Source organism: Pelodiscus sinensis, chromosome 18 (assembly GCF_049634645.1).
Source record: "Pelodiscus sinensis isolate JC-2024 chromosome 18, ASM4963464v1, whole genome shotgun sequence".
NCBI lineage: Eukaryota > Metazoa > Chordata > Testudines > Trionychidae > Pelodiscus > Pelodiscus sinensis.
The window spans coordinates 24,046,827-24,072,242 of NC_134728.1; the positions used below are offsets into that span (position 1 = coordinate 24,046,827).

General features: G+C 50.6%; 2 protein-coding genes across 6 annotated transcripts in view; one reads left to right on the top strand and one right to left on the bottom strand.

The window, feature by feature from the left end:
• Nucleotides 1-1,903: 1,903 nt before the first annotated feature.
• MATN4 (matrilin 4) overlaps nt 1,904-25,416 on the bottom strand; it is a 36,311-nt gene continuing 12,798 nt past the window's right edge. For both annotated transcript variants that reach the window (XM_006121905.3, XM_075901286.1), the window contains 10 exons: nt 19,296-19,413; nt 15,281-15,850; nt 12,092-12,214; nt 10,921-11,043; nt 9,936-10,058; nt 9,250-9,372; nt 7,731-8,144; nt 7,067-7,219; nt 4,814-4,918; nt 1,904-4,282 (listed from right to left, as the gene is read on the bottom strand). In XM_006121905.3, coding sequence (XP_006121967.2) covers nt 4,224-4,282; nt 4,814-4,918; nt 7,067-7,219; nt 7,731-8,144; nt 9,250-9,372; nt 9,936-10,058; nt 10,921-11,043; nt 12,092-12,214; nt 15,281-15,850; nt 19,296-19,371 — 1,869 coding nt within the window. In that variant the 5' untranslated portion in view covers nt 19,372-19,413 and the 3' untranslated portion in view covers nt 1,904-4,223. The remainder of the gene's footprint in view (nt 4,283-4,813; nt 4,919-7,066; nt 7,220-7,730; nt 8,145-9,249; nt 9,373-9,935; nt 10,059-10,920; nt 11,044-12,091; nt 12,215-15,280; nt 15,851-19,295; nt 19,414-25,416) is intronic.
• Nucleotides 24,488-25,416, top strand: part of RBPJL (recombination signal binding protein for immunoglobulin kappa J region like) — a 43,826-nt gene continuing 42,897 nt past the window's right edge. For 3 of the 4 annotated variants that reach the window (XM_075901288.1, XM_075901289.1, XM_075901290.1), the window contains exon 1: nt 24,490-24,821. In XM_075901288.1, the coding sequence (XP_075757403.1) occupies nt 24,800-24,821 (22 nt within the window). In that variant the 5' untranslated portion in view covers nt 24,490-24,799. Of the gene's footprint in view, nt 24,822-25,416 lie in introns of all 4 variants that reach the window. The other variant, XM_075901291.1, reaches the window with a different exon arrangement.

Here is a 25,416-nt window from a genome sequence, read left to right on the forward strand (position 1 = left end):
ACCCTGCCCCTTTGTTTTGGGACAGACTCAGCCCCCTTTCTCTCAAAGGTGTGTTGACTGTGCTGCATTTGGAGGGGTGATTTCTGCGTGGGTAGACAGCTGATGGTGCATGTGTGTTGTCTGTGTGTGCTCTCTGTGCACTGTACCAGGTCAGTGCAGCTAGCTGGCCCAGCAACCAGGCTAGCACTACCCAGACAGGCCACCCAGTTCAGGGACAAAGACGCTTGGTTAGGTTTACCGTCAGTGAGTCCTGGATCCATGGCGACTGGTATGAATGCTCTCCCAAATGTATGCTCATGACAATGGACTCAGCGCAGTTAGCAAGGGGATACTCGGCTGGACAAAGATGCCCTCCTGTGCTTTCCTTTCCATACACCGATACAAACGATTTAGGTATTACACTCCTGCTGCGGTTCGTGACTGACCCTCCCTCTTGTATTTGCTGGTTCCTGAACTTCCATCCTTGTCCTGGCTCATCCTTGACATGTGCCTGTACTCCCTCCCAGGAATGTGTCTACGTGACTATCCAGTGCCTGAGGTCTACCAATGCTGGCTGTGCTTTTGGCCAAGTTCCTGTACTGGTCAGTGACCCTGTCAGCAAACATCTGCTCTAGGGCCTGGCTTTGGTTCGTAGCATGGCTCTTGTTTTGGGCTTTGCACCATCCATGTTCCAGGCTCTCTCTCTTCCCTGCTATTTTTAGCTTAAATCTGCAGTAGATACAGTGGCATAAGTTTCAATATAGACTAGCCCTGTGTGGCTGCACTCAGAGCCTAAGCGGGTGTGTGCAGTCTGTGCTGAAATCCACATTGCCATGTCTTCATGGCTCTTGTAACCACTCGGCTAGATTACAGCCTATGTGGGCATGCCTGTCCATGCCGCAGTCACCCCTCTGATTGCAGTGTCTCCCCCACCCTGCTTCTGGCCTGCGGTGCTGCTTGGTGTAAGTGTATCTGAACTGGGCCCTTTGCCAGTTCAAATCTGTCACTGCTGATGAGAAGGGGCCAGGTTCTGCCAGTCTTGCTCACTCAGCCTCTTACCCCACAAGTGTCCCTTTGCTCTCGCCACAGGCAGGAGCCACTCGCAGAACGACTCAGGCCAGCAGTGACAGTCACCAATAGGCCTTAGTGCCTCCTGAGGCACGCAGACCAGGGCAAGCTCCCCCTTCCCCTGTGCCCACAAGGGGAAGTCAATCTGCAGTGGTGTTATTGCTAGGGGGAGAGAAGCTGCACATGTGCTTAACCCAAGCCATTGGCATTGCTGTCTCCCTCCTCCTCCTTTCCAGCTGGTTGTTGCTCCAGGCCCGGGTAAGACCTTCAGGGCGGGGTCTGTGTCCATCCGCATGTTCCATGAGTCACTAGCACAGGAGAACCACTCCCCAGGTGTGCAGAGCGCAGCTTAGTGTTTTAACACACAAGACACTTCGCACAGCTAGAGCCTTCCTTTGCAGGACTGGCAATCAGCTGAACCTGTGACCCGGCTTTGATTCTTGTGCCCCCCTCTTCCCTCTGCGAGTCCCTGCAAGACAGCATGTGGGCAGCTCACCCCACCACTGCCAGTGCTGTACCCCAGCAACTCCCTGCCTGCTTGGCACATGGATGCCAGCCCCGTGCAGCTCCTCCCCTGGCAGTGCGTATACTGCGTTATCTTGAACAGCTCCTCCCCCAGCCCTGGTGAGTCAGTAGCTGAGGGCTCCTGAGAGCACCGCAGAACCCTCGCTCACACACTAACACCGCCTGGGGCTGTGTATGCGCCAGGGCAAAGTCTGAGATCTGGGGAGAAACTGGCTGAAGGCTGGCATCATGCTGCGCACTGGGATTTGTAGCCTGCGCTGCTCCACCTGTGCATTTAGTGCCCGATCTCAGGGCCGATACTTGTAACAAAACAATCGTGAGATTAAGACACCAGTCAAAGCCAGGCGCTGTCTGGAAAAGGTCTCTTTATTGATGAGATTCGAAGCCAGGGCACATTAGCCTCTAGCAGATTCAGCTCCCCCAGGCAAGAGGAGACTTTGAGGCACAACTTTGCACTCAGACATGCCACGTGCTGTGGGACCATGAGCACCTTGGGATGTGGCAGCCATTTAAATAAAGCTCAGTCAGGAGTAGGAGGGTTCAGTTTCCAGGCCTGGCACTCCTGAGAAGCCCACTGTTCGACTGGCAGAACACACTCCCCAGGACATAGGGAGACAACTCCCCCCCCCCCCCCCCGCAGTGCAGTGTGGGAGGGGGCTAGGGCTTGGGAGTTAGCCTCACACCCAGGCTAGTCCCCTTCATGTGAATGTGGCTTTCATGGCATCACAATGGCTCGGGACTAATGAGGGCCAGATGTTCCATTCTCTAGAGCCCTGCAAATTCATGGATATCTGTTTTCTATATAATTTGGTATCTACTCAGGCCTCTATCTTGTTGACTGCCATCAACAGCCTTTATCATAACACACTTCAAGCACAATCCCTGGTTGTCACAGCAGCTGGAGATGGAGAAGACCTGGTAGCTCATGCATCACATCAGAAGGACAAGCTAATAAGGAAGGCAGTCTTTAATGCTGTTACGTCTCCGGTGTAATCCTGCACATGCTTTGGGGCAGAACTTTTCCACAGGGTCAGCTTGCAAGGCTGCTCCCCAGTTATTATTCATTGGGCCCAAAGTTAAGAGCCTACAGACCAGGTCTTCAGCTGGGAGTCAACTGGCATAGCTCCACCGATGTGGGTGCTTTGTACAGTTGACTCCTGGTGACATATACCAGGGGGATTATGAGCAGTGGTCCCTCTAATTTTTTCCATCCATGTATGGAATAAATTTTATGTGCATCGAGGCATATGCAAATGTGCACCAACAGTAGAAACACATGCTGCTGGCTGTGGATGCTCTGCTAATCAGCTGGTCAGCATTTGAATCTCTCCTGGATGGCTGCTCAAGTGCTCAGCTTACAGGGAACCTGGTTATTAGCTGTCCATGAAGGCCTGGGTCCATTATGCAATATTAACAGAAGGTAGAGTCCATTTCGAGGAGGGGGACAGGCAACAAAAAGGCAAGTGTCAGGGATACCAGCACTGTCACAGTGATTTCCCATCAAAAGGAGTTGCCATCACTTAAGGCACTTTGTGCAATATATCACGTGTAACCGATAAAGTAGAGATTTTATACTAGTCAGTTCTTCCTCCCTGGGAGAGGAGTACTAATGGCCCAAGGACTGTCTGGCTGGGAGCACATTGGCCTGGCTTTGTGAAAGCTGGAGTTGTATGAAGTGTGACTTGATGCAGAGACCTAATTTTCCGAGGTGCCTAGTGAAGAGGAGAGAGAAGTGTCATGAAATTCTTCAGTGTGTTTATTGTCAGAATAGAGATTTATATATATATATATATATATATATATAAATAAAAGGTGTTTAAAAATAGCACTATCCTGCTTTCAGAAGTAAAGCTATATTCACATACACATTTATAGGATTTTTTGGTATTTGATAAAAAAAGATAATGACAAATCCTGCAACAATTCTGCCAATATCAGGGTGCAAGAGTGTTTGATGAGGAATATTCCAGTTGTATTTGGTCTTCTTTTCTGCCTGACGATTTATTCTGGGTTTTTTTCTTTTCCCTCTCTAACTGAAATCAAATATAATTAAATTCCTGTGCAATTAAAGCAAAAAGCTTCAGAGACAATGAGGTGGCTGCAGGTGCTCTGATTTCACAGGGCAGTGGAGGGAGTTTCCCACATAGGGTGAGGGGCAGAAAGTAGATTGGAAGCTGCTGTATTTCCTTCCCACACTTACACACAGTCAAGTTACAGCTAAGCAGGAACTGAGCTACTGGAAGCCTTCAGGGTGGAAATGCCTGCTTTGCGAAGAATCTTGCGGCCGGATGGACGCTCTCAGCTGTGCGCATGGGCCTCACTAGAGAAACCGGTGGCCAGCTACTGTCAGTTAACAGCAGGTGGGCTGGAAGATGCTGATTGTCCCTCTCAGGTCTCCTCTCTGAAGCTCCAAACTGACCCGTTCGTCACACCTCAGCCTGACCCTGTTAGTCCAGCAGAATGGAACAGCCTGGAAGGCCCTGTCCATTCACTTTCAGAGCGAGGTTTTTTACCCTCTGAGTCCCCGTCAGAATTTTGCGATACAAGAACAAACAACGACCCTTTACAATACTCTAGGTATAACAATGACGTGCAGCTATGGAACGGTTCTGCCCCCCCAAGTCCAGGTGCCGCCGGGCCCTCTGCAGGGATCATTTCTTGTTGGCGATCTGGTTTTCCAAGGCTTCGAGTCTGGCTGTCATCTGAGCGAGTGGTCGTGTTAAGGAAGTTGACACAGAAAGGAACCAGAGTGGTCTGCTGGTGAGAAGAGGGCTGGGAGGCTTAGCATCAGGTCAGGAGAGTGTCAGCCCAACAACATATGGCTAGTAACTACCGGCGTGAGTATTTCATCCATGCTAAATGAGGCAAGACCTCCTTTGTGTCTGCTAGAGCTACCGCTTTCCTGGGAGGCCTGCACCCTGACACACAGATAGTCTTCCCCAGGACAACTTTTGGACATCCACAAACATGCCTCTGCCCCCAGTGCACTCATTTTCCCCTTCCTGTTGGGACCAAACAGTTCCAGAGACCCCCTGTACCCATCACTGCCTGGTCAATATCATAAACGCTACAGGCCAAACTCTGCCATGGTGGACAGTGCAGCCCAGGAAATCCCACTGGCTGAACTACACAGAGGACAAATCAAGGCAGACACTTTCCTTGCAGCAGCTGGAACAAACCCAGCTCTATTTGGGTCCTGCACTCCCTGCTGCTCAGTCCAGCTGGTGACCCAAAAGGATATGTTTCTCTGTCAGGTCTTCCAGGATGGCCACAGTATTTGACTGGAACTGCACAAGGGCCTCACATTCACACGGGCTCCGGATCTCCATCTCCCCTTTGCCCTCCTCTGGAAAACAAGAGTTTAAACAGCATCTGAGACCCGCCGTCCTTCTGTGGAACCCTATGAAAGGGCTTGATCAGCCTTACCCACAGCCCTTGTGGGAGGCAGGTGGCTACTCTCCGCATTTATAGATGGGGCATTTGGAAGTGATGTGCCCAAAGATACGCAGGCGCTCAGCTCAGCGATGAGACCAGGGCCTGTTAACAAGGGCAAAGCCTGTGCCGTGATGAGGGAATAGATCCTTTGGGTTTAACATCACCATTAACTCTTCTTGGAAAAAGCCCAGCAGAACCCGTCACTGCCCTTCTGCCCTGTGATTTTATCAGTCTCTCTCTCCTGAGGTATCTTCCAGCCCTATGATTCTATTATTCGAATGCAAGCATTTCTAAGTCCCGGATAATTCGCCCAGCACCGTATCTCTGCTTATCTAATAAAATCCCAACAGGCCTATCACAGGGAACTCATAACGTCAAACAGCCCGGACAACACACTTCCTTTTTCAAATTCCCCATATTTGCCAAGCAAACTTCCAGACAGAGTATCTGTAGCCAACACTGTCATGATTATGAGGGTTAGCCAGCAGCCTGGGGATTAAGGGGTTAACTACACCTAGCCAGGTGGAGTGACCAGTAGGAATGTAGGTGGGACTTTTCAAACTGGGACAAAGGAATTTGGTTTTTTGTCTTTTGGCCTTTTTGTCTCTCTGGGAGAGTTCTCTGCAGCTACAGAGAGGGACAAGCATGTCTCTCTCTCTCCAAGACACCATTCTTCATTTTCTCTAAGTAGGGTAAAGTTTAGGTAGTTTCGTTAGGTTTTATTGTTTTAAGGATTGGGTATGGGATCTGAGATCTGGCACTGCTTAAAGATGTTTTGGCTTTTCTTTGTAACTAAGTTCTAGGCCCATGGAGTTTCTCCATGAGTATATTTTGTTACCTTCCTATCTAGTCATTATGCTTGCAACAGGAATATTGTTGTAATAATAAAAGTTCTTTCTTTTCTTTTTATTAACCTGGCAGTGGTTAATGGTGTGCCCTGATTTTTGTTTTAGGGGTAAGATTTCCTAAATGATCTTTCCCCTGATTTCTTTATCAACATTTGGGTGGTGGCAGCGGAAGTTTTATTCCCAAGATCTAGGTTTTTAAGATCTTGGGGGGAAGTTTTATACCAAAGCCTGGTAGATGAGGCTTTGGGATACACTTGCTGGCCCCCACTTCTGCATTTATCATGCCAGAGTGGGGAAGGAGCCATGACAAACACTAGCAGGGCACGTTGCATTGTTGCTAACTAGGAAAGACTCGGATCCTGAATGTCACAGATGCCAGCGTTCTGCCTCTGCATTCCTGCCTGCAGGTGCTTTGCAATCAGGAGAGACACCATATGGGACAGGGACTTTGATGCAGCCTCCCTAACTCAATCACTCATATATTTGGTTGCTTGGCTATGGAAAGGTCTCTGCTGAACAGACTGAGCTGTTTCTCTTTCTTACCTAGAGGTGACCGAAGAGGGGTGTCTAAGGGCTACTGCAATATTAAATAATAATCAAGATCACACAAGAAATCAAGGCTGAGGGCCCTGGCCCAGCTGGAATTGCCACCTGTCCAGGGTTTCAACATGCTGTTTGACAAGCCCTGATTTTGATGATCTGGGAAAAAAAGAGGCAGAACAAAGGCAGGACTTGGGGGAAGAAGCTTCAGGGGGTGGCCAAGTTCGTCTGTAACTGGAAAAATGTAAAAAACAACAAATAGTCTGGCAGCACTTTAAAGACTAACAAAACATGTCGATGGCATTGTGAGCTTTTGTGGGCACAGCCCACTTCTTCAGATGACTGAAGAGGCAGCAAAGGGGCGGAGCATGGGGGAAGAGGCAGAGAAGAGGCGGGGCATGGGGGGAAGAGGCAGAGAAGAGGCGGGGCATGGGGGAAGAGGCAGAGAAGAGGCGGGGCATGGGGGGAAGAGGCAGAGAAGAGGCGGGGCATGGGGGAAGAGGCAGAGAAGAGGCGGGGCATGGGGGGAAGAGGCAGAGAAGAGGCGGGGCATGGGGGGAAGAGGCAGAGAAAGGGCGGGGCCTCTAGGGTCCTGTTGCCAGACATTAAAAAGGTGACAATCCAAGGCCCAGCCTGGGTGAAGCCATCACACGGACTCTGCCAGGACCTACCTGGGCAGATGTTAACTTTGAGGTTGTCGACGATATGAGTCATGGTGCTAAAATCCGCAGAGTAGGAGTAATGCTGCTCCACCGGCTCAGAGGCGATTTGTCTCAGCTCCTCCTCGACAGCTTTTCCAACCCCGACGGCGAACATGGTGATCCCTGCGCAAAGGAGGGAAGGGTGGTTCTGTACGAGCTGAACATGCTCCACCAGCATCCTGGGCTCAATGGCTCATGCACGCAGGGTGGGACCATCTAGAATCATCGATCAGCTGTGCCGGTGCTGCCACAAGGCTCGTGACCATAAGGCCCTGGGTGCTTCTGGGAGCATCCTTTGAATGTGGCAGCTGTGTGGATGGGCCAGGTAGCTGGGGCTAAAAGCAAAGGCCTGGTCAAAGTGGCCAGTCCTTCATTTTCTCTGCCTCAGCTATAAGCTAAGATGGGTGTTATCCAGTTGAGAGCCAGCAGGTTACATGTACCAGGGACCAGGAGACTCAGTGTGCTGAGAAGCCACAGTCCCTGCAGGCACCCAGGGAACACCCCCAGCAAGGGGCAGCTGCGGCAAACTGGCCTGGAACGCTGGGTGCATGAAGAGTGCCCCTGAGTCCCGCCCACACAGAGCCCAATGTGTTTTGAACCTCTGGTTCGTCACCCTTCCCCACTGCACCCTCACCTGACTCCTTTGCTTTCCGGGCCCATTCGGAGATATCATCCTGCGAGCGCCCATCGGTGAAGACCAGCCCAATTCTGGGAATGTTCTGGGAGAGGGGCCTGGCCCCTTCGGCCTCAGAGAAGCTGTGCTCTAGCATGTGCTTGAGGGCCAGGCCGGTCATGGTGCCCTTCTCCATATACTCCACCCTCAGCACCGCCTTCTTGATGTCTGCTGCCGTCCTGTACTGGCTGAGTGGGAACTCGGTGCGCACGCGGCTGGAGTACTGGACCAGCCCCACCCGCGTGCCGTGGGGCGACACATCCAGGAAATCCACAATCTGGTTCACAAACTGCTTCACCAGCTCGAAGTTCTGCGGCCGGACGCTCTTGGAGCCGTCGATCAGCAGCACCAGGTCGACATGGCCGCTCTTGCACTCTGCGCCGAAGCAGGAAGTGAAAGTTTTTAGAGGGCACCAGCTCTGCCTCCCGAGGGTACCAAGGGAGGCCTGAGAGTGGGCAGATACCGGGGTAGGGTGGAGCAGAGCTCTGGGACTCAATACGGATTCTTCCCTCTGCATTCACTGCTGAGCTAGATGCGTGGGCTGCAGGAAAGCAGGGCAAAGTGCAACTGGAAAAGATGTGGCTACACAGTCACCGCCCTGCGAAGCAAGGTGGGTGAGGTGATTATCTCTGCTGGACCAGCTTCTGAGAGAGACAAGCTTTCCAGCTCACAGAGCTCTTCTCCAGGCCTGGGCAAGCGCTGCCTGGCTCGAAAGCCTGTCTCTCTCACCCACACAAGCTGGTCCGGTAAAAGATATTCCTTGCTCGCCTTGAGTCCGTAGCATCCTGCGACCAACACGGCTACAACAGCACTGCAAGCAGCCCGAGAATTCCACTCCGGCCTTCCGCTTGGCCTCGGTGGTTCTAGGGCACCCTGGTCGAAGCCCCCAAAACTCCCACCCCCAATAATTCCCTCTGAGGGCTCTGTGCTTCCCTCTCACATCCATTGCACATCTCCAGCCCACACCTTGCTCTGCTGCTTCTGTCCCTCTGACCAAAGAGGACCAGATGGTGCCTTAACCCTTCCATTCAGAGACAAGTCATCGCTTCTCCTTTGTCAGCCAGAGGCTTCTCTGTCTTTTCCCAGGGGTCCATGCTAGCTTCTCCAGCACATTCACCCCCTTGTGCCTCACATCTCCCAGTTCTCTCCTAACCTTTCGTGTCCAATCCCGCCAGCCTCAGGGCTGCGTTGTTATCCAGCAGTTTCCCTGTATGTTCTAATGAGAGAATGCCCCTGGAATTCCTGTCGCTGATTGGGCTTTGGAGGTGCCAGGAGCAGAGATGAGTCTGGAGCAAAACCCCAAGATCAAGCATTCCTGAACCTTAGGGTGGTTTGAAATTCCCACCTAGATCCAGGTTCAATTTCACATCTTGAGCTGCCCAGACCTCATGGGGAGCACAGTGAGTCTAGACGCCAGTTGCTACAGACCCAAGTCTATACATTAAGGGCACAGCATGCAGACCATGTCATGGATACTCACTGTTGCATGTTTTCCCATCTGCCTGGAGCTGCTGTCCCTCTGGGCAAATGCAGTGGTAAGAGCCAGCAGTGCTGACACATTTAAACTCACAGCCGTGATCTATCCCATTGCAAAAGTCAGTGGCTAAAACACAAACCAAAGGGACATGACACCCTGTTACAGGACATGACATTACCTGTGTGGTGACCACAAAAGTGCCATGCAGAGAACAACCTCTTCTCAGATGGGTGCTCAGTGGAGCTGCTGATACACCCACCCCCACCAATGGGAGAGGCAGGCCACTGGCTAACTTGCCGGGAAGCCGGACCCTGGGCAGTTCAGTGGCATGCTCTGCACTGACAGCTCTCGTTCAGCCCAAGGGAACTTGGGGTTTGTGCACCACAATCCTTGGGTGCTCAGAGCTGCGGCCCACATTTGCAGAAATTAATTCCTCTGAAGGCTGGAAAGGAATCAGAAGCGCCAGCAGCAACACATCTGTCCCTCAGATATGACCTCAGGGCACACCCTGGGAACCAGTGCACTCGCTAGGTGCTGGAAGGGCATTTAGGAGCCTCACAGGCAAACGAGCACCTTGACCCACAGGACCCACGATGGTGAGACTTGCTGGGATTCTGAGGGGAGCCGCCTGCCTGTGCTGGCTGGAGTGAGGGCGGCCTCTGCGGCAGAGATGCCTATGCAGCGCTCACCTCGGCATGCCTTGCCGTCGGCCTGCAGAGTGAAGCCGTCGCGACAGCGGCAGTAGAATCCGTTCAGGATGCTCACGCACTCGTGCTGGCAGCTGTGGTTGCCAAAGTTGCAGTAATTAATCACTGGAAAGAGAAGGAGACGTGTTTGAATGAGAGACACCAGCTTCCCAGAGCTCGCCCGTGAACCTTGCAAAGAGCTCAGAAGCAAACAGGGTTGCCAGATGGTTTAACCAAAAATACCGAACAACCCCCTCCCCCAAAAAAAACCCAATACTGTTGAGAGAGAAAAAAAAGGGGAGACCAAAGTTGCTGCGCCAAAAAAAAAAAAAACCATGACAATTATTAAGCCAAAAACTCCAGCATGGCTCCTTTAAGCCGGTGGCCATTTTGTTTTCTTCCTCTGTGCCACAAGACAGCTTCCCTGCAGAACTACATAAACGGAGGGGAGGAGAGGCCCAGGAGCTGGGGAGGGAGAGGGGTCCAGGAGGGACTGGGGGCTGGGCCCTGTTACTGAGTTTCATTGGGTTGCCAGGTGTCTCGTATTTTCGCCTCCTGGCATTTTAGTGTCTGGTATTTTCTGATTTTTTTTTTACCTGACAGGAGGAAAAAATACTAAACTGTCTGGGTCAACATTGGACTCCTGGCAACCCCAAAAGCAAAATGACCTGCTGGGCTTGTCCCCAAGGTGGGTAGCACAGGTCTTTTATCAGCTCTTTGCTGCCACTTGTCCTGAGGTTCTACAATGCTCTGGAAATACGGGGCTGCCACAGATGTCAGGAAGGAGCCAAAGGGAGCAGAGCCCATGGTCTGGGAGAAGTAAGAGGAGGCAAATGCTGGAGAGTGGGAGGACTGGGCTGCCCACAAAGAGAGGAGGGTGGGGGGAATAGAGGACACCGGGGAAAGGAGGGAACGTCTGGGGCAATGAGGGGATGAGGCCAGAGAATGCAAAACAAGAGGAGGTGGCACGGAGGAGACGGCTACGTACTGGTACAGGTCTTTTTGTCCTGGTTGAGCTCATAACCCATCCGGCAGCGGCAAGTGTAGGACCCACGAGAGCTGACACACTGGTGCTCACAGCCGTGCTTCCCGTCGGCACAGGCATCAATGGCTGCAGAGGAAAAGGCACCACCTTCTTACCCAATCCTTCACTATCTCACTCCTCAGAACCCTCCCAGAGAGCCTCTCCCCCCCTCTGCCCTCCTGGCATCGGAAAGAAGAGGCAGCCCAGGCAGTACATTTCTCAAACAAGGATGGGGAGGCATCTCCCACAAACTCACAGGCAGAGCTGGAGTCACTACTGGGGCTAGAGAGATTCAAATGTTGCTCAGCTGATTAGAGCACCCACAGCCTCCCACAATGGGCAGCATGTGTTTCTGTTGGTGATGCTCATCCACACATGCCTGGGTGCACACAACAATATTTATTCTGCACATGGATGGAAAAAATTAGAGGAAAAATTGTTGTATAGTCTTAGGGATCGCTCCCAAACACACCGCCAACGGGGCAGAAAGACAGGACCAGGTGACCATTGTGGGATTATGCATTTACAACCCACTTCCAAAGCACAGGGCCTCGGTAGTTTGTCTTCTGCTTATCTGAATGCACATTTTCCCCTCCCCTGCCCTTGATCAGGTGACATTGTGCAGGGATCACGTATAGAGTTCCCATGTATTTTGGACAAGAGCCTATGTCCCCATTCAACTTGTTCTGCCTGGATCTCAAACAAAAAGATGCCAGAGCTGTTGGTGATTATATTTCAGATGAATCATTCCTACCTCAGTAACACAGTTATCACCTGGCAATAGAACGAAAGCTAGTTTGCCGGCATTCCTATTGCTGTCAGCAAGGATCCTTAATGCAGACCTAGCCATATGGTCATAAGGTACTAATAGCTCATTAGCACTTGTACCTACATCCTGCACAACACCAGCAAGTTAATCAAATGGGCTAGTGGGTAATGCATTGGACTGGGACTCAGGACACCTGGTTTTTATTCCCTGCTTTGCCCCTGCCCTGTTGGGTGACCTTAGACAGGTCTCTTTAGCCCTGTGCCTCAGTTTCCCCATTTATAAAGAAGCAATAATGTTACTGGCCTCCTGCGTAAAGCACTTTGAGATCTAAGATATAAACACAGATCACATAAAACGTGCTCTTACGGGAACATGTCTTTCCATCTGTGTTGAGCTTGTATCCAGGGTTACATTCACAATAGAAGGAGCCCGGGATGCTGACACAGGTGTGCTGACAGCCATGGTCCATCTCTGTGCACATATCCACACCTGAAAGACATAGTTGATCCTGCCAGGCATTCATTGACTCAAGTGATCTACCTAAGATCTTATACTGCCCCCATCCCTCCAGTATCTGTTGATGGTGTTCAGGTCTCCGCTATCAGTGGGTAGAACTCACATTCTCAGTGTTTTCATCTTCAAAAGCATCTCAAGTTGACACACAGACACACAGAGACCACTCACCCACCACTGGGGGACATGAGAGCTGCTACCAGCACAATGGGCCCTTAACAGCCCCACAAGTTAGCGACTGTTTGCCAGAATTCTCCAAGTTACTGATGCTGCACAGTGCTAGTTTTAGGATTTCTTCACCTAAACAAGGTCTTGGGGCTCTGTATCTTGAGACAAAGGATCTAAGAAATGTTCCAAATTCAGCTGAGCCCCTAAAGCTGGGAAAATCCACAGACACAATAAGATTCAAGGCTTGTCTACATGCAGATTTACACCAGTTGAACTAATCATGTGACTTTACACTGACATAAGTAAACCAGTGGAAAAGTCTGGGTGGGTGCTTTAATTTCAGTTTAAGAACATAAGAAAGGCCATGTTGGGTCAGACCAATAGTCCATCTAGCCCAGTATCTGTCTTTCAAAAATAGCCAAGTCTTCAAAGGGAATGAACAAAACAGGGCAATAATCAAGTGATCCATCCCATCACCTAACCCCAACATCTGGCAGTCAGATGCCAAGGAACACCAGCGCATGGAGCTGAATCTCTGGTCATCTTAGCTGATAGCCATCAACGGACCTATCTGTCATTAACATAGATCTGCCAGTTATTGCTTTGGCCTTCACAGCACCCCCCAGCAATGAGTTCCACAGGTTGCCTGTGCCTTGTGTGAAGAAGTGCTTCCTTAAACCAGGCTTACTTTGGTTTAGGGAGGCAGTGTGGCCTAGCAGATAAAGCACCAGTGACTCAGAAGACTGGCTTCTAGTCCTAATTGACACTGACCTGCTAGATGACTGTGGGCAAGTCACCCTCCTTGCCAAATGCTATGAGATTTACTAATGTGTAAGAGCTGGGTCTCATTAACTGCAGCAATTGAAGCTGAGCAGATAAAGGCTTAAGCTAACCTGCAATGTGTCAGTCTTCTGCTCCAGTTTAACCAAATCAGTGCATGTTTGTGCATAGACGAGCCCTTGATTCAGCTCTCAAGGTAGGGAGGCACAGGGAACGGGAGAGCAAGCTGTGGAGGCCAGTCACTGGCTTACAGAGGCTTCAGGTTTCCCACAAAGAAAAGCCGACTGTGTCCTTTTCCTGCACAGTCCCCTTAGACATTGCAACCAAGCTCACAGCAACTGGCTGCAACACAAGGTCCCAGGCAAAGTCTCCAAGGTTCAGTGTTGTCTGTCGACACAAAAGGGGCAAGCAGGCACCAGCCTTTCCCATTATTGAGCTGCCACAGCGCAAAGCAGCTTGTGGTGGAAACAAGCCTTCCCCCCCTCCACCCCATTTCAGGCCAAAGCCAGCAAGGTGATTGCGAGGAAGCGATGCCGGCCAGGCTTGGTCAAATACTGATGCACAAATGGGAAGCGCGCAGTTACTGCCCTGCGCGTGCGTACGAGGAAATCTGCCCATCCAGAGTGACACAAGGCAAGCACGATCCAAGCCTTGCCTGAGGTCTCTCAAATAACTGTTTCTGAGCTCTGTGACCCCACCCACCCCTTCACTGGGGGGGGGGGGCGGGGGGAAATGAGCTCTATGCTTCTGTGAGCTCACATCCCTAATATCAAATGCAGCTCAGAACTCTGACATAGAGCAGATCTAGGGGGTGCATGTGCTGGCTTATGAAATGTTTGGAACCTTCCTTTAAAAATATGTACAATAAGGGGAAAGGGTGAGAAAAGGACTCCTCGTAAAGGTCCCTATCTAGGAGTCTAGCATGAGTGTCATCGCCTCGTTGTCTGTAGCAGCTTCTCAAGAACATCAGGGCTGTGTCTAGACTGCATCCCTTTTTCGTAAAAGGGATGCAAATTAGACATATCGCAATTGCAAATGAAGTGGGGATTTAAATCTCCCCCGCTTTGTTAGCATAAAAATGGCTGCCGCTTTTATCCGGCTCGGAGCTTTGCCAGAAAAAAGCGTCAGTCTAGACGTGGATCTTTCGGAAAATAAAGCCTTTTCCGAAAGATCCCTTATCCTCACTTCATTTGCAATTGCGATATGTCTAATTTGCATCCCTTTTCCGTAAAAGGGATGCAGTCTAGACACAGCCCAGCACTGCAACATTCCCCGTTCTGTGCTACCCTGGGGAAATGTTGCTTCCCCCACAGCTCAGTTTCTTACACAGCAGAAGTTGACTTAGCAATGGGCTGGTTTTGTTCTCTGAGGGTGTGGGGAGAGCCTGGGAGGGTTGACATGGGTGCACATATTCACTCCTGAAAGATACAGGTCTTCACTTTTTACAAACAGGTATCCTGCAGACAGATGCTCTACAACCTCCTACCCACAGGTCGGCCAATGCACCTTAGCTCTGAGCAGTGTTCCCTGTGAGCTGGCGCTTGTGTGGCCCTTCAGGAGACATTCAAATTCCGCCCAGCTGATTAGCAGAGCACCCACTGGTTTCTACTGGTGGTGCACATAAAATGTGTGTTCTGCACGTGGATGGAAAAGATTAGAGGGAACACTGGTCCTGACCCTGTGTCAGTGCCTGCTCTTCCTAAACTGTTCCCCGCAACTGCATGACCAATGCACCCTAGTCCTGACACTGCAGCGCCCCCAGCTATCCCAGTCCTGGGCACCAGCATTCAGTTCTTTAACCCTACCTTGTGGGTTTCTCTGCCCCTCAGAAGTGGGTTTCTCCTGAGCCCAGGGGAGCAGTTGCTCTGAACGGCACTGTGGTTTTGCAACGTGTGGGAGACACCCCATGCTCACTGCACCCATGATCTCAGCAAGACTCCAGAGGCAAAAGGCAGGAGCAGCTGCTGCTCCCCACTCCCACCCAGCGCCTTGCCAGCTCACGTTTCATTCTGCCCCTCCACACGTGGGTAGTAAATCCCGGGGCCCGTCTGGTCCCACAACAGGCCGGGGCTAAGGTTCTCCCCCTTCACTCACCACACAGCTTGTCTTGGAACTGTTTGCCGAACTGCTGGATAAGGTCGAAAGACTCCACCAGGAAGACATGCTCCTCCAGCGGGTGGGAGGCCATGGCCCGCAAGGAGTTCATGTCTGCCCGCTGGACGCCCACGGCATAGATCTCAATGCCAGCACCCCGGGCCTGGGCTGCCACCTCTGTCACGCGGTCCTGGGGCCGCCCATCCGTCACAATGACAGCCACCCGGGGGATCTTCTTGTGCAGCGGGCGCGCTCCCTCCTGGACGGTGAAGGCCACGTTCATGGCATACTGGATGGCGAGCCCCGTCATGGTGCCCTGGGCCAGGGGCACAATGCTGTTGATGGATTTTTCCATGTCAGCCCGCTTGAAGAAGGTCTTGAGGGAGAAAACGTTCTGCACCTGGCTGGAGTACTGGATCACCCCCACCCGCGTGGCGTTGGGCCCCACCTCCAGGTTGTGGATGATGTCGATCATGAACCTCCGCATGGTCTCGAACTCGAAGGGGCGCACGCTGCGTGAGCTGTCGATCACAAACACCATGTCCAGGGGGCCAGTCTTACATTTTACCGCTGGAGGAGGAGAAAGCAAAGAGCTGGTTGGATCTCCCTGCCTTTCTATGGCTGGGGAGGTGGAGGGCGCAGGGTTTATTCCTTCTCCAGGCAACTTTACAGCTGCACCATTCGTACCCGGCCGCATAGCAAGAGCCCCTGCAGGTGTGATGAGGGGTGGGGATAAGAGATCAGGCTTGGTGCTGCCCCTCGTATCTTGGAGGTAACAGTTTCATGGAGATAGCAGGAGTCACGGAAGAATGGGATCAAAATACACACTGAGGGTACGTCTAAACTACATGCCTCCGTCGACGGAGGCATGTAGATTAGCCAGATCGGCAGAGGGAAATGAAGCCGCGATTAAAATAATCGCGGCTTCATTTAAATTTAAATGGCTGCCCCGCTCTGCCGATCAGCTGTTTGTCGGCAGATCGGGGCAGTCTGGATGCGACGCGCCGACAAAGAAGCCTTTCTTGATCGGCACAGGTAAACCTGGTTTCACGAGGTATACCTGTGCCAATCAAGAAAGGCTTCTTTGTCGGCGCGTCGCATCCAGACTGCCCCGATCTGCCGACAAACAGCTGATCGGCAGAGCGGGGCAGCCATTTAAATTTAAATGAAGCCGCGATTATTTTAATCGCGGCTTCATTTCCCTCTGCCAATCTGGCTAATCTACATGCCTCCGTCGACGGAGGCATGTAGTCTAGACACACCCTGAGTCTGGAACTCCTCTGAGCTCCACACCATTACCACGGAGGGGGGAGACAGGATGTCAGCAGAGGATGGAGGAGATGGATGTGCCAGACTGGGTGAAAAAAGAGGGCACTGCCCGTCGCCATGGGAAGGTTAAAACTTGCCCTGGGCTCCCTGAGGCCCCCCCCGATCCTAGGGATGTCACAGAGTCCTCAAGTGCCCAAGGTCAAGGGGGGCCCCAAATGACCTCACAGAACAAGGGATTCCCAGCAGCTGCGCTCTTGCTGCATTGTGAACAGGACAGCCATTCAGGTGCTAACTACACGCGCATGGCGGCATGGCGGGAGAGTGGAGGTCACACATGCAGTCATGTTTGGTGGAGACGCCTGAAATCCCTCCGCCCAGTGTTTCACCCTCTGGGACAGACCCTCATTTCCAAGGGGAGCTCAAAGCTTTCCTGGCTGAGCTCGCCGGGAAGTTTCTGATGCCTCAAACTTTCCTCCCGGCACCTGCCACCAACAGCCTGGGGGCTGAGATTTGGGCTTGTGAAGGATTGTAAATGAGAGCATCCTGGCAGAGCCAACACAGGGACACAGGCTTGGACTGCCCAGATGGACCGACGAGGCACCAATGGGGCTCACGCATACTCCCCCGGCCTCTCCTAAAACCCAAGCACTGCCTGTTCCAGAGACAAGTGGAAGGAAGGAGACCAATCTGCAGCCACTAGGGTCCCTGCAGAGCTAACCCTTGCCCCAGTTTCAACTCCCACAAGCGGAGTCCCCTGGGCCTGTTGCCAGAAGAGCCGTGTAGTGAGGATTAGCGGCCTCTCTGGATGTGTGGCTGACTCGAGCCCTGTTAATGCTCCTCAGCAAATCAGCTCTAACAACACGCCTGACAAATCTCACGGGCAATGCTGGAGCCGTGCCCGGGAGCTTCGGGAGGCAGAGCTGCTCAGCAGCTTTGGGAAGGGTGATTCCGACTACGTGGAAGTGGCTCTCTTGGTCCTGGCAGCTGAATTCCACCTCAGCTCCTCCAATCCCCAGTCTGCTGTTCACACGCTTTATGCTCACCTGGGCTGCTCAAAGCTATGCCTAGCTGGCTACGGAGCACCAGGCACACCCCTTCCATCCCTCAGGGGAGTGTCACAGTCTGCCCTGGCTTTATGCTATCCAAGGGATTCCCCCACCACTGGGGATTCCTGAGCTGACTATTTAACCACCTGCACGCAGGGGCCACCGCAGGGCTCAGGAGTCAGGATTGGGCCCTTCCTCGATCTCATCAGTAAGCCTTCGAGCAAGAGCTCTTCCTCCCTGTCAATTTCAAACAGGCCGCTGCCGGGAGACGGAGGGTGGGGAGGGGCAGCGGTTCCAAAACGCCTGGGACTCGGGTTGTCGCCGCTGCGCCCGGAGCCCCAGGCCCTTTGAATGGCCGCCAGAGTGCCGTGTGGCACACTCTGGCCAGTTCTAAGGGCTGCGGAGGGGTGGGGGCAGCACAACACGGTGTGAGCGACAATGAGGGACGGCTCGGCTGCCCGCCCTTTCTGCCCCAAGCCCCACCCCTTCCCAGAGCCCAGAGCCGCCTCCTCACCACCTCACCTTGCCCAGAGGCCCAGCACAGCTGTCAGCTCCCCTGACTTCAACTAGAAGTTAACCCTTTGTTTACTGTCCCAGCTGTCAGTCTATCTATTATTCACCCCATTCTGTTCCAAGGAGACTATGATTTGCTGCAGACTCCTCATCTGCCTGTCTGTTTGTCTATCTACTTCTGCCAAAGCATTTAAACTACTTTGGGGGGCAATCGAACCGGTCCAGACTTTCCTGGCTCCTTGCTGTGAGCGGTCATTTTAGGGAGAGGTGCTGACGTTTCTGCACCGGCTCATGGGGTCCCAATATAGAAAAGCATGTTCCAGTGCTTGTCTGCTTGGGCCCTGACAACGAATGAGGCAGCCGCCCCGAGCAGTTTGTCTGGGGGTGAGATGGTGGTGTTCTTTGGGGCCTACAGTTTGCATACAATAAAAGCCTGCACAAGTAGGAGCACTTTGTTGTTCTTTCTAGTGCAAGCATTAAACTGCAATAGTGTCAATGAGGATAATGCTTTTATTCCCTTTAACGTCAACATTGCCTGGATTTTTATCAAGCTCCTGTTTTGCAGGCATAAAACTTGGGATGGACTTTTCTCACCTCAGGCAAATGCTGCAGTGGGACTGGGAGGTCAGCCCTCATCTCTGTCTTGCTCTTGGAGTTTGCTTGTCTCCTTAATTACTGAAAAAACATCAAATAGTCTGGTAGCGCTTTAAAGACTAACAAAACCTGTCGATGGGATCACGAGCTTTCGTGGGCACAGCCCACTTCTTCAGATGACCGGAGTGTTGGATGTACTTTGGTCCTAGACCAACACTCCGGTCATCTGAAGAAGTGGGCTGTGCCCACGAAAGCTTGTGATACCATCGACCTGTAACTGCTTTTTCAGTTTACCTGTACAGACTAACTTGGCTACCCCCTGAAGCTCCTTAATTACTATTACTCTATTAGGAAATGTGGTGTCCATGATAGGGGAGGCAAAGAGTTTTTCTGGTTCTTTACCTGTTGCTCAGGTCATTTACAAAGTCTGATTCTGCTGCGCTGATGAGTTTGGAAGCGAGAGCTAATGATTTACGGGACTCTTGCTCACTGTATAGGGTCTCTGTTATTCTGACTTACACACACATGCGTCTGAGCCAGCCAGGGCTTTGGCTCCTTGCTTATGATTTGCATAGCTTTGGCCAGCTGCTCACCTGCAGGCTTTGGTCTGGCTTCTAAGGTGGTTAAGAGCAGCAGGAGAAAAGGGACAGTAAGTAGCAGCTTCATCATTCAGCTCCAAGTCCACACAGCCTCTGGAGGTTAGAAGGGTCACTGCAAGAAGAGGACAGAGAAATCACAATGCTACTCTGGGATGTCATATGCAAATACAAACATACATTGGGATCTTAAAAGCCAACAACAGTCACTATCCTAGCCCATGGTGAATGATCCAAAGTATCAACCAGGAAGATGGATGCAGCAGCATTTCAAAAGGCTTATCTGGATGTTAAATATAGGAGAAGGTAGGAATTTAAGCCAGTGACAGGGTGGAGAAGAGCGGCAGCCAAAAACCAACAACAAAAGTTAAAGATAAGCTTTCCAAAGAGTAGGTAATTCAGGCACACAGTTCCAATGCATGTTAATGGGAACTGGTACCCAAATCCCTTAGTCAGCTTTCAAAGCCTCAACCTAGAGCACCGGCAGTAGTTTTAAACCGACACCTAAATTCCTCTTCACACATGGGTGAGTTTTCCCATCTGTGGTTTAGCAACTTCACTGCAGTTAAATTCCATTAGGTGTTGGGGCTGATGCACCAACAGAACAAGCTCCGTTGGATTTGCAAAGCGTGTGCCGAGCTGACAGTCAGGCAAGCCTTATGGCATAAACCAGGCAGACCAGATTTATTGCCGAACACTAGCTCAACTGGCTGCACCACAGCCCTCTCGAGCCAACAAGGGAGGAGGAGACCTGTATCAGGGAAAGTGAGACAGTCTTTATCTAGTCACCTTCTCTTCTCAGAGAAGAGCATCAGACTGGACGGAGGGACACTGGTTATGTATGAAGCACTCATGAATGAAATGCCAGCCCTGCCCCATGCACTAGGTGCTGTACATACATAGAGAAAATTGCTCCCTGCCTTGAAGAGCAAGGGCCACCATCCGTTTATGCCTATCACCCTTCCCCACAGAATCCAGCAAGCAGATGCTACCTCATTGAATCTCTAGGGTTTTTCTGCTGTTTCTTCCTGAGATAATTCCTTGTTTGCCTTTCTACTGCACCCTCTGTGCTCCGATATTGATTTTATTTGTCTGATGCAGAAAACTGGGTGTTCGGGCTCTTAGGGGGGAAAGATATTTGGTTTGCTTTTTCAAAACCTCAGGATGTAATGCCCACCCCCATTTTTCTCCTCCCTGAGTATGTGAGTTCTACACTGCATGTGCCCATCTCCTTTGGGGATCTTTATTTACTTCTTTGCTTGTATTAATGTAATCATGGTGCTGTATGAGTAAAATAAATGAATAATCCTAATGGCCAAACAATAGGGCTCTCTATGCTGGGGGAAAGCTTAATAGGGAGCAAATAGCTAGATACCCTCAGAATAACCTGACTCTCCCCTTTCTGGATGTGCACAGTGAAACTCAAACTCTGCTCTAGCCCTGAATCTTTCAATGCACAAAGGAGCTCTCTGTGCTGAGCTCTCTGCGGGCAGCACATTCCATCCAAGAGGAGGCAGGGAGACCCCACATTCCCAAACAGGCAGGCCAATTTGGGAGAGCAGCTCATATCCCCCACAGGTCCCCAGGAGGGCTGCAAATGGCCATTAAAATGCAAATTGCAGCACAGCGCAAAGCAAGGAATGTAGCAAGAGCAAAGCAATGGGAGACAGAAACAAAATACAGGACTATGTAGCACTTTAAAGACTAACAAGATGGTTTATTAGACAGAAAGGTATCACAGCAAAGGCGGCAAACAGCGAGATCTGGATGGACAGAGCCAGGTCTGTCGCGGTCTGTTTGCATGTTATCCGCATCGGAGCCATGCAAAGGAAATACCAGGCAACGCTCAGGAAATATCACTTTAAGGAGATAAAATAGAAGTCTTAAGACACCATCTCTTTGGAATACGAACAAATTGTGTAAGTTACCTCAGCCCTGGAAACTGAACTAGGGCCTCTCTGGCTTTTTCTCAGATTTAGGATCAATCCCTTTTTTGGGATTGCTTTAGAGAAAGGAAGGTTGGTTAGAATAAGTTCTGAAGGCCATTTAGGCCTGTCGTTCATGGCCAGCTGAGGTAGATACGTTACTGGCTTTGCTGGGAGACACAGCCCTGGGACTAGAGGATCATACTCCAGGACTGGTGCCGTCTGGAATCATAGAAAGTTGAACTACGACACACCAGGGAACTTAAGAAGTGGCAGGTTTCCAGACATGGACCATGCCAAAAGTGCTGTTGGTCTGAGTTAACATGTAAGTCAGGTGATAAATCCATTATCTGGGGGATGTTCTCCCTGCCTAATGATTAAAGGAGAACTTAATTACAGTAAGGGTGAGACTCTGCTCATTTCATCTAATTACCAAGGCAACAAAAACACTACAAAAATATTTAGGGCCCAGATTCTCAGGAATGCAACCCTGCTTTCAAGCATGGGCGATTGGTAAAGGTAGGGTTGGGAGGGGCAGGCCCCTAGCCCCACCTAGAGCCCCACCCCTTCTGCTGAGGCCATGCTTCTCTACCACAGGGAGCGGAGGAGGCAGGGCAAGATGCAGTCCCCCCCCCCCCCACCACACAGGGAGGGTAGGCGGTGATCACGTGCGCCCCAGCCTCCCTGGGCCCCAGAGCACCGGGGAGCCAGGAAGGCACGTGGCTCCAGCCTCTCTTGCCCCAGAACATCCAGGGGCAGCAATACTCCTCCCTCAATACACAGACAGAAGGTGCTCTGGGAGCGGAGTGTGGGCATGGCCTTGCCTGGTTGTTTCCCCCTTCTAGGCTACTGGATGCCCATGCTTTCAAGCATGAAAACCACGTGCATTTGTATCTCTAATCTCAGCAGATATTTACCTGGATCATCTGTGCGGCTGCAATAACCAGCCATGCAAATACTCTGAGAGTCAGCCAGTGAAGAGTAGAACTGAGCTATCTTTCCCTTTAGAACCCCCATGGTTCCTATGCCAGTCCACATATCCAGGACAGAAATCAACAGCAAACTTCCTGCAGCTCGGAAGATTCTTCCTGCGTATGTTACTGCACAATTCTTTTTTCAGGAGAACACCTTTTTACTGCTTTTTTACCTTACTCTGAATCATTTGCCTCTCTAACCTTTGTGGGAGACAGAGTATCAGAACAGATAGTCCATTTGATTTCATTCTGAAGTGCATCTCCTATTCACCCACACATTGGAAATCAATCTCCTCAAGTTGTTGTGGAGCAATTTAGATTTACGGCCCCATCTTGGAAAATATCAGTAATAAACTACCTCCCTGAGAGAGCAGCAACACCACTTACAGAGTCAAGATGCTGAAAAAATGCTTTTTTAGAAAGTCATTTAAAATCTAATCATCAGTAAATATTTATTTAGTGCTCTAAGGTCATAGACATAACTAATCTCTTGAATGTTCTTTTAACCACCAATATACAACCATTGACTCAATCTCTTGTTCGGAAGCAGGCCCAGTTAATAGGTTTAAAACTGTATTCTTAACACTGTCTCCAATTCTCGTGTTCACACTTGAAAAAGGATGTTGAAAAACTGGAAAGGACTGAAAGTCAGAAAAGAGCTTCAAGCATTATTGGAGATCTGGAAAAGATATCTTGCAGCGAGAGAGCTAAGATGCTCAAACGATTTAGTTCTAACCAAGAAATAGTTGAGTTGACTTGGCCATAGTCTGTAATCACCTATATGGGGAAGGGAGTTCAGTAGTAAGTCCTTTAGTCTATCACAAAGGACTCAATGAGATCCTGTGATTAGCAGCTGAAACTCAGCAAATTCAGACTAGAAACAATGCACACATTTTTAATATGATTAAGCCCTGGAACAATGTCTCTAGAGATGTTGTGGATTCTCCATCCCTTGAAGTCTCTAAATCAAGATAAGATACCTTTCCAAAAGAGATGCTATAATAGATCAACCAGAAGTTATTGGATTGATACCAGAATTACTGGGTGAGGTTCTCTGGCTTGTGTTATGCAAGAATTCATGCTAGAAGATCATAAAGATCCCTCCTACCCTTTAAAGTTTATGACACCATGAATTCTTCCTGAACAATGTACATTTGCTTGCAGCTTAGCATGCGTATTGCTGAAATGAGCAGTATGAAGATATTAAAGTATCATAGAATCATAGAATAATAGGACTGGAAGGGACCTCAAGAGGTCATCGAGTCCAGCCCCCCGCCCTCAAGGCAGGACCAAGCTCCACCTACACCATCCCTGACAGATGTCTATCTAACCTGTTCTTAAATATCTCCAGAGAGGGAGATTCCACCACCTCCCTTGGCAATTTATTCCAATATTTGACCACCCTGACAGTTAGGAATTTTTTCCTAATGTCCAATCTAAACCTCCCCTCATATCACACTAGATCCTCTTCTTTGCCACTGCCTTCTTTGACATAAGCTGACCCAGTTTAGGAGCATCTGTTGAGACACAGCTAAACATCCGCAAGTGAAATCGTCTGCAGGAAACACTTGCAGCCCATAGAAATCTGTTTTGTTCCATCCTTTTTTAACAGATTTTTTTTCCAGAGATACTAGTCTGGGGAAAAGCAGTTGCTAACCACACATATTTCTAGGCAGGTAAGCCACACATCACATTTCTAGAGTCCAACCCTTACTCCAGTGGCAGGCTGGCATGAAGCCCAGGTTTGTCAATATCCAGGTAACTTCAAAGCCAGCAGAGACAGAAGAGAGAGAATTCCACTGGGCTGGAAGGGGTTACTGTCAGCCTGAGGAAGGTCTGTAGAATAAGACTGCATGCTGCACCCCACTCAGGACAGTAGGCAATACTGCATATCGGCCCTGAAGCACACTGTAATGCCTGATGCTGTGATCAGCATAGCAGAGGCAGCTCAGAGGCAGTGCATCTGTGCCAGCTGTGGTTAATGCCATGCCATGCACCCACGACAGCCCACAGGGTGACCCCCCATTTCTCCACTCCTCCCTCCCAGGAGTGAGGTGGGATTTGCCCACCGGGCTCTGCCTGTTTGACTCTCTCTGCCTTCTCTGCTTTGCCCTGTCTCCCTTGGCCACTGCTGTTGTTTGTCTGGCAGAGGCAGGAGACGTGTGGGAAGCACACAGCTGGGAAACAGGTGCTGAAAGGAAAAGCAAATACTGGGTAGGGCTGGCTGAAAAATTGGGAAATAATCAGGAGCCCTGGGAGATAATGGTTCAGCCATAAAGTGTTAGAGATACAGTCAGGGTGTAATTGCTCAAGGTAAAGGCTGCTGGGAGCTGTTCCAGCAGGGGCTTTGGCTCCAGCTCAGGAAACAAAAAGGTTTCCAAAACAAGACGGGTGCCAAGATCAAACTTCTCTGACTTTCAGAGTGGCGCAAGGACATAAATAATCAGTTGCTTTGCATTGGACAGAAAGATGCCTCATCTGGTGGTTGATACGTGAGCAAAAGGGCAGCACGGGGAAAGTACGCAGCAGAAGAGTAGATGGTGGCTTCAGATTCCTCTCAGCTCACCAAGCGATTGCAGACGAGGAGGCGTCCCACCTCACAATGGATCCCCCAGGGCAAGCAGGTACGTCAGCCCAGCACCCTCTGCGTGCCACTGCTTCCATGCACACTGGCACGTCCAAGCAAAGAGCCAACTCTCTTATAGTACTCTCTGCTCAGACTGCCTGTCTGTCTGGATTATCTGCCAAATCCTGACTCTCAGGAAAAACAGCAGCTTCAGATTTCAGCGCGGCCTCCTTTGCAATTTTTCTCCTGGCAATAGGTTAACAGAAATGTTTGGCATATTCCACATATGACCCGTAATCACAGGTTAAGGACCTGAATGCACAGAGAATGCAGATCAATTGCTATCATAGGATGGGAGGGTTTTACTTGTTGGACCCTATGAGTGGATGAGAGAGGAGATGGAAGTGGGAGGGGGGACTGAAGCACTTTCACAGACAGAAAAATCTCTGTCCCTCGTGTTTTAGGAAGAGAAATGGATTCTGGATTAGACCCTGGGAGTCACTTGGACATGCCCCAGTGTTCCTGTGACTCACACAGCTTGTCTGCATTGCTGGGATTTCTGCTGCTTTGCTCAACACTCCAGGAGCAAACAAGACTCCGACTCAGAACGGCGTGTTCCGCCTGCTAAAATGATAATAGCAAAGATGGCCACA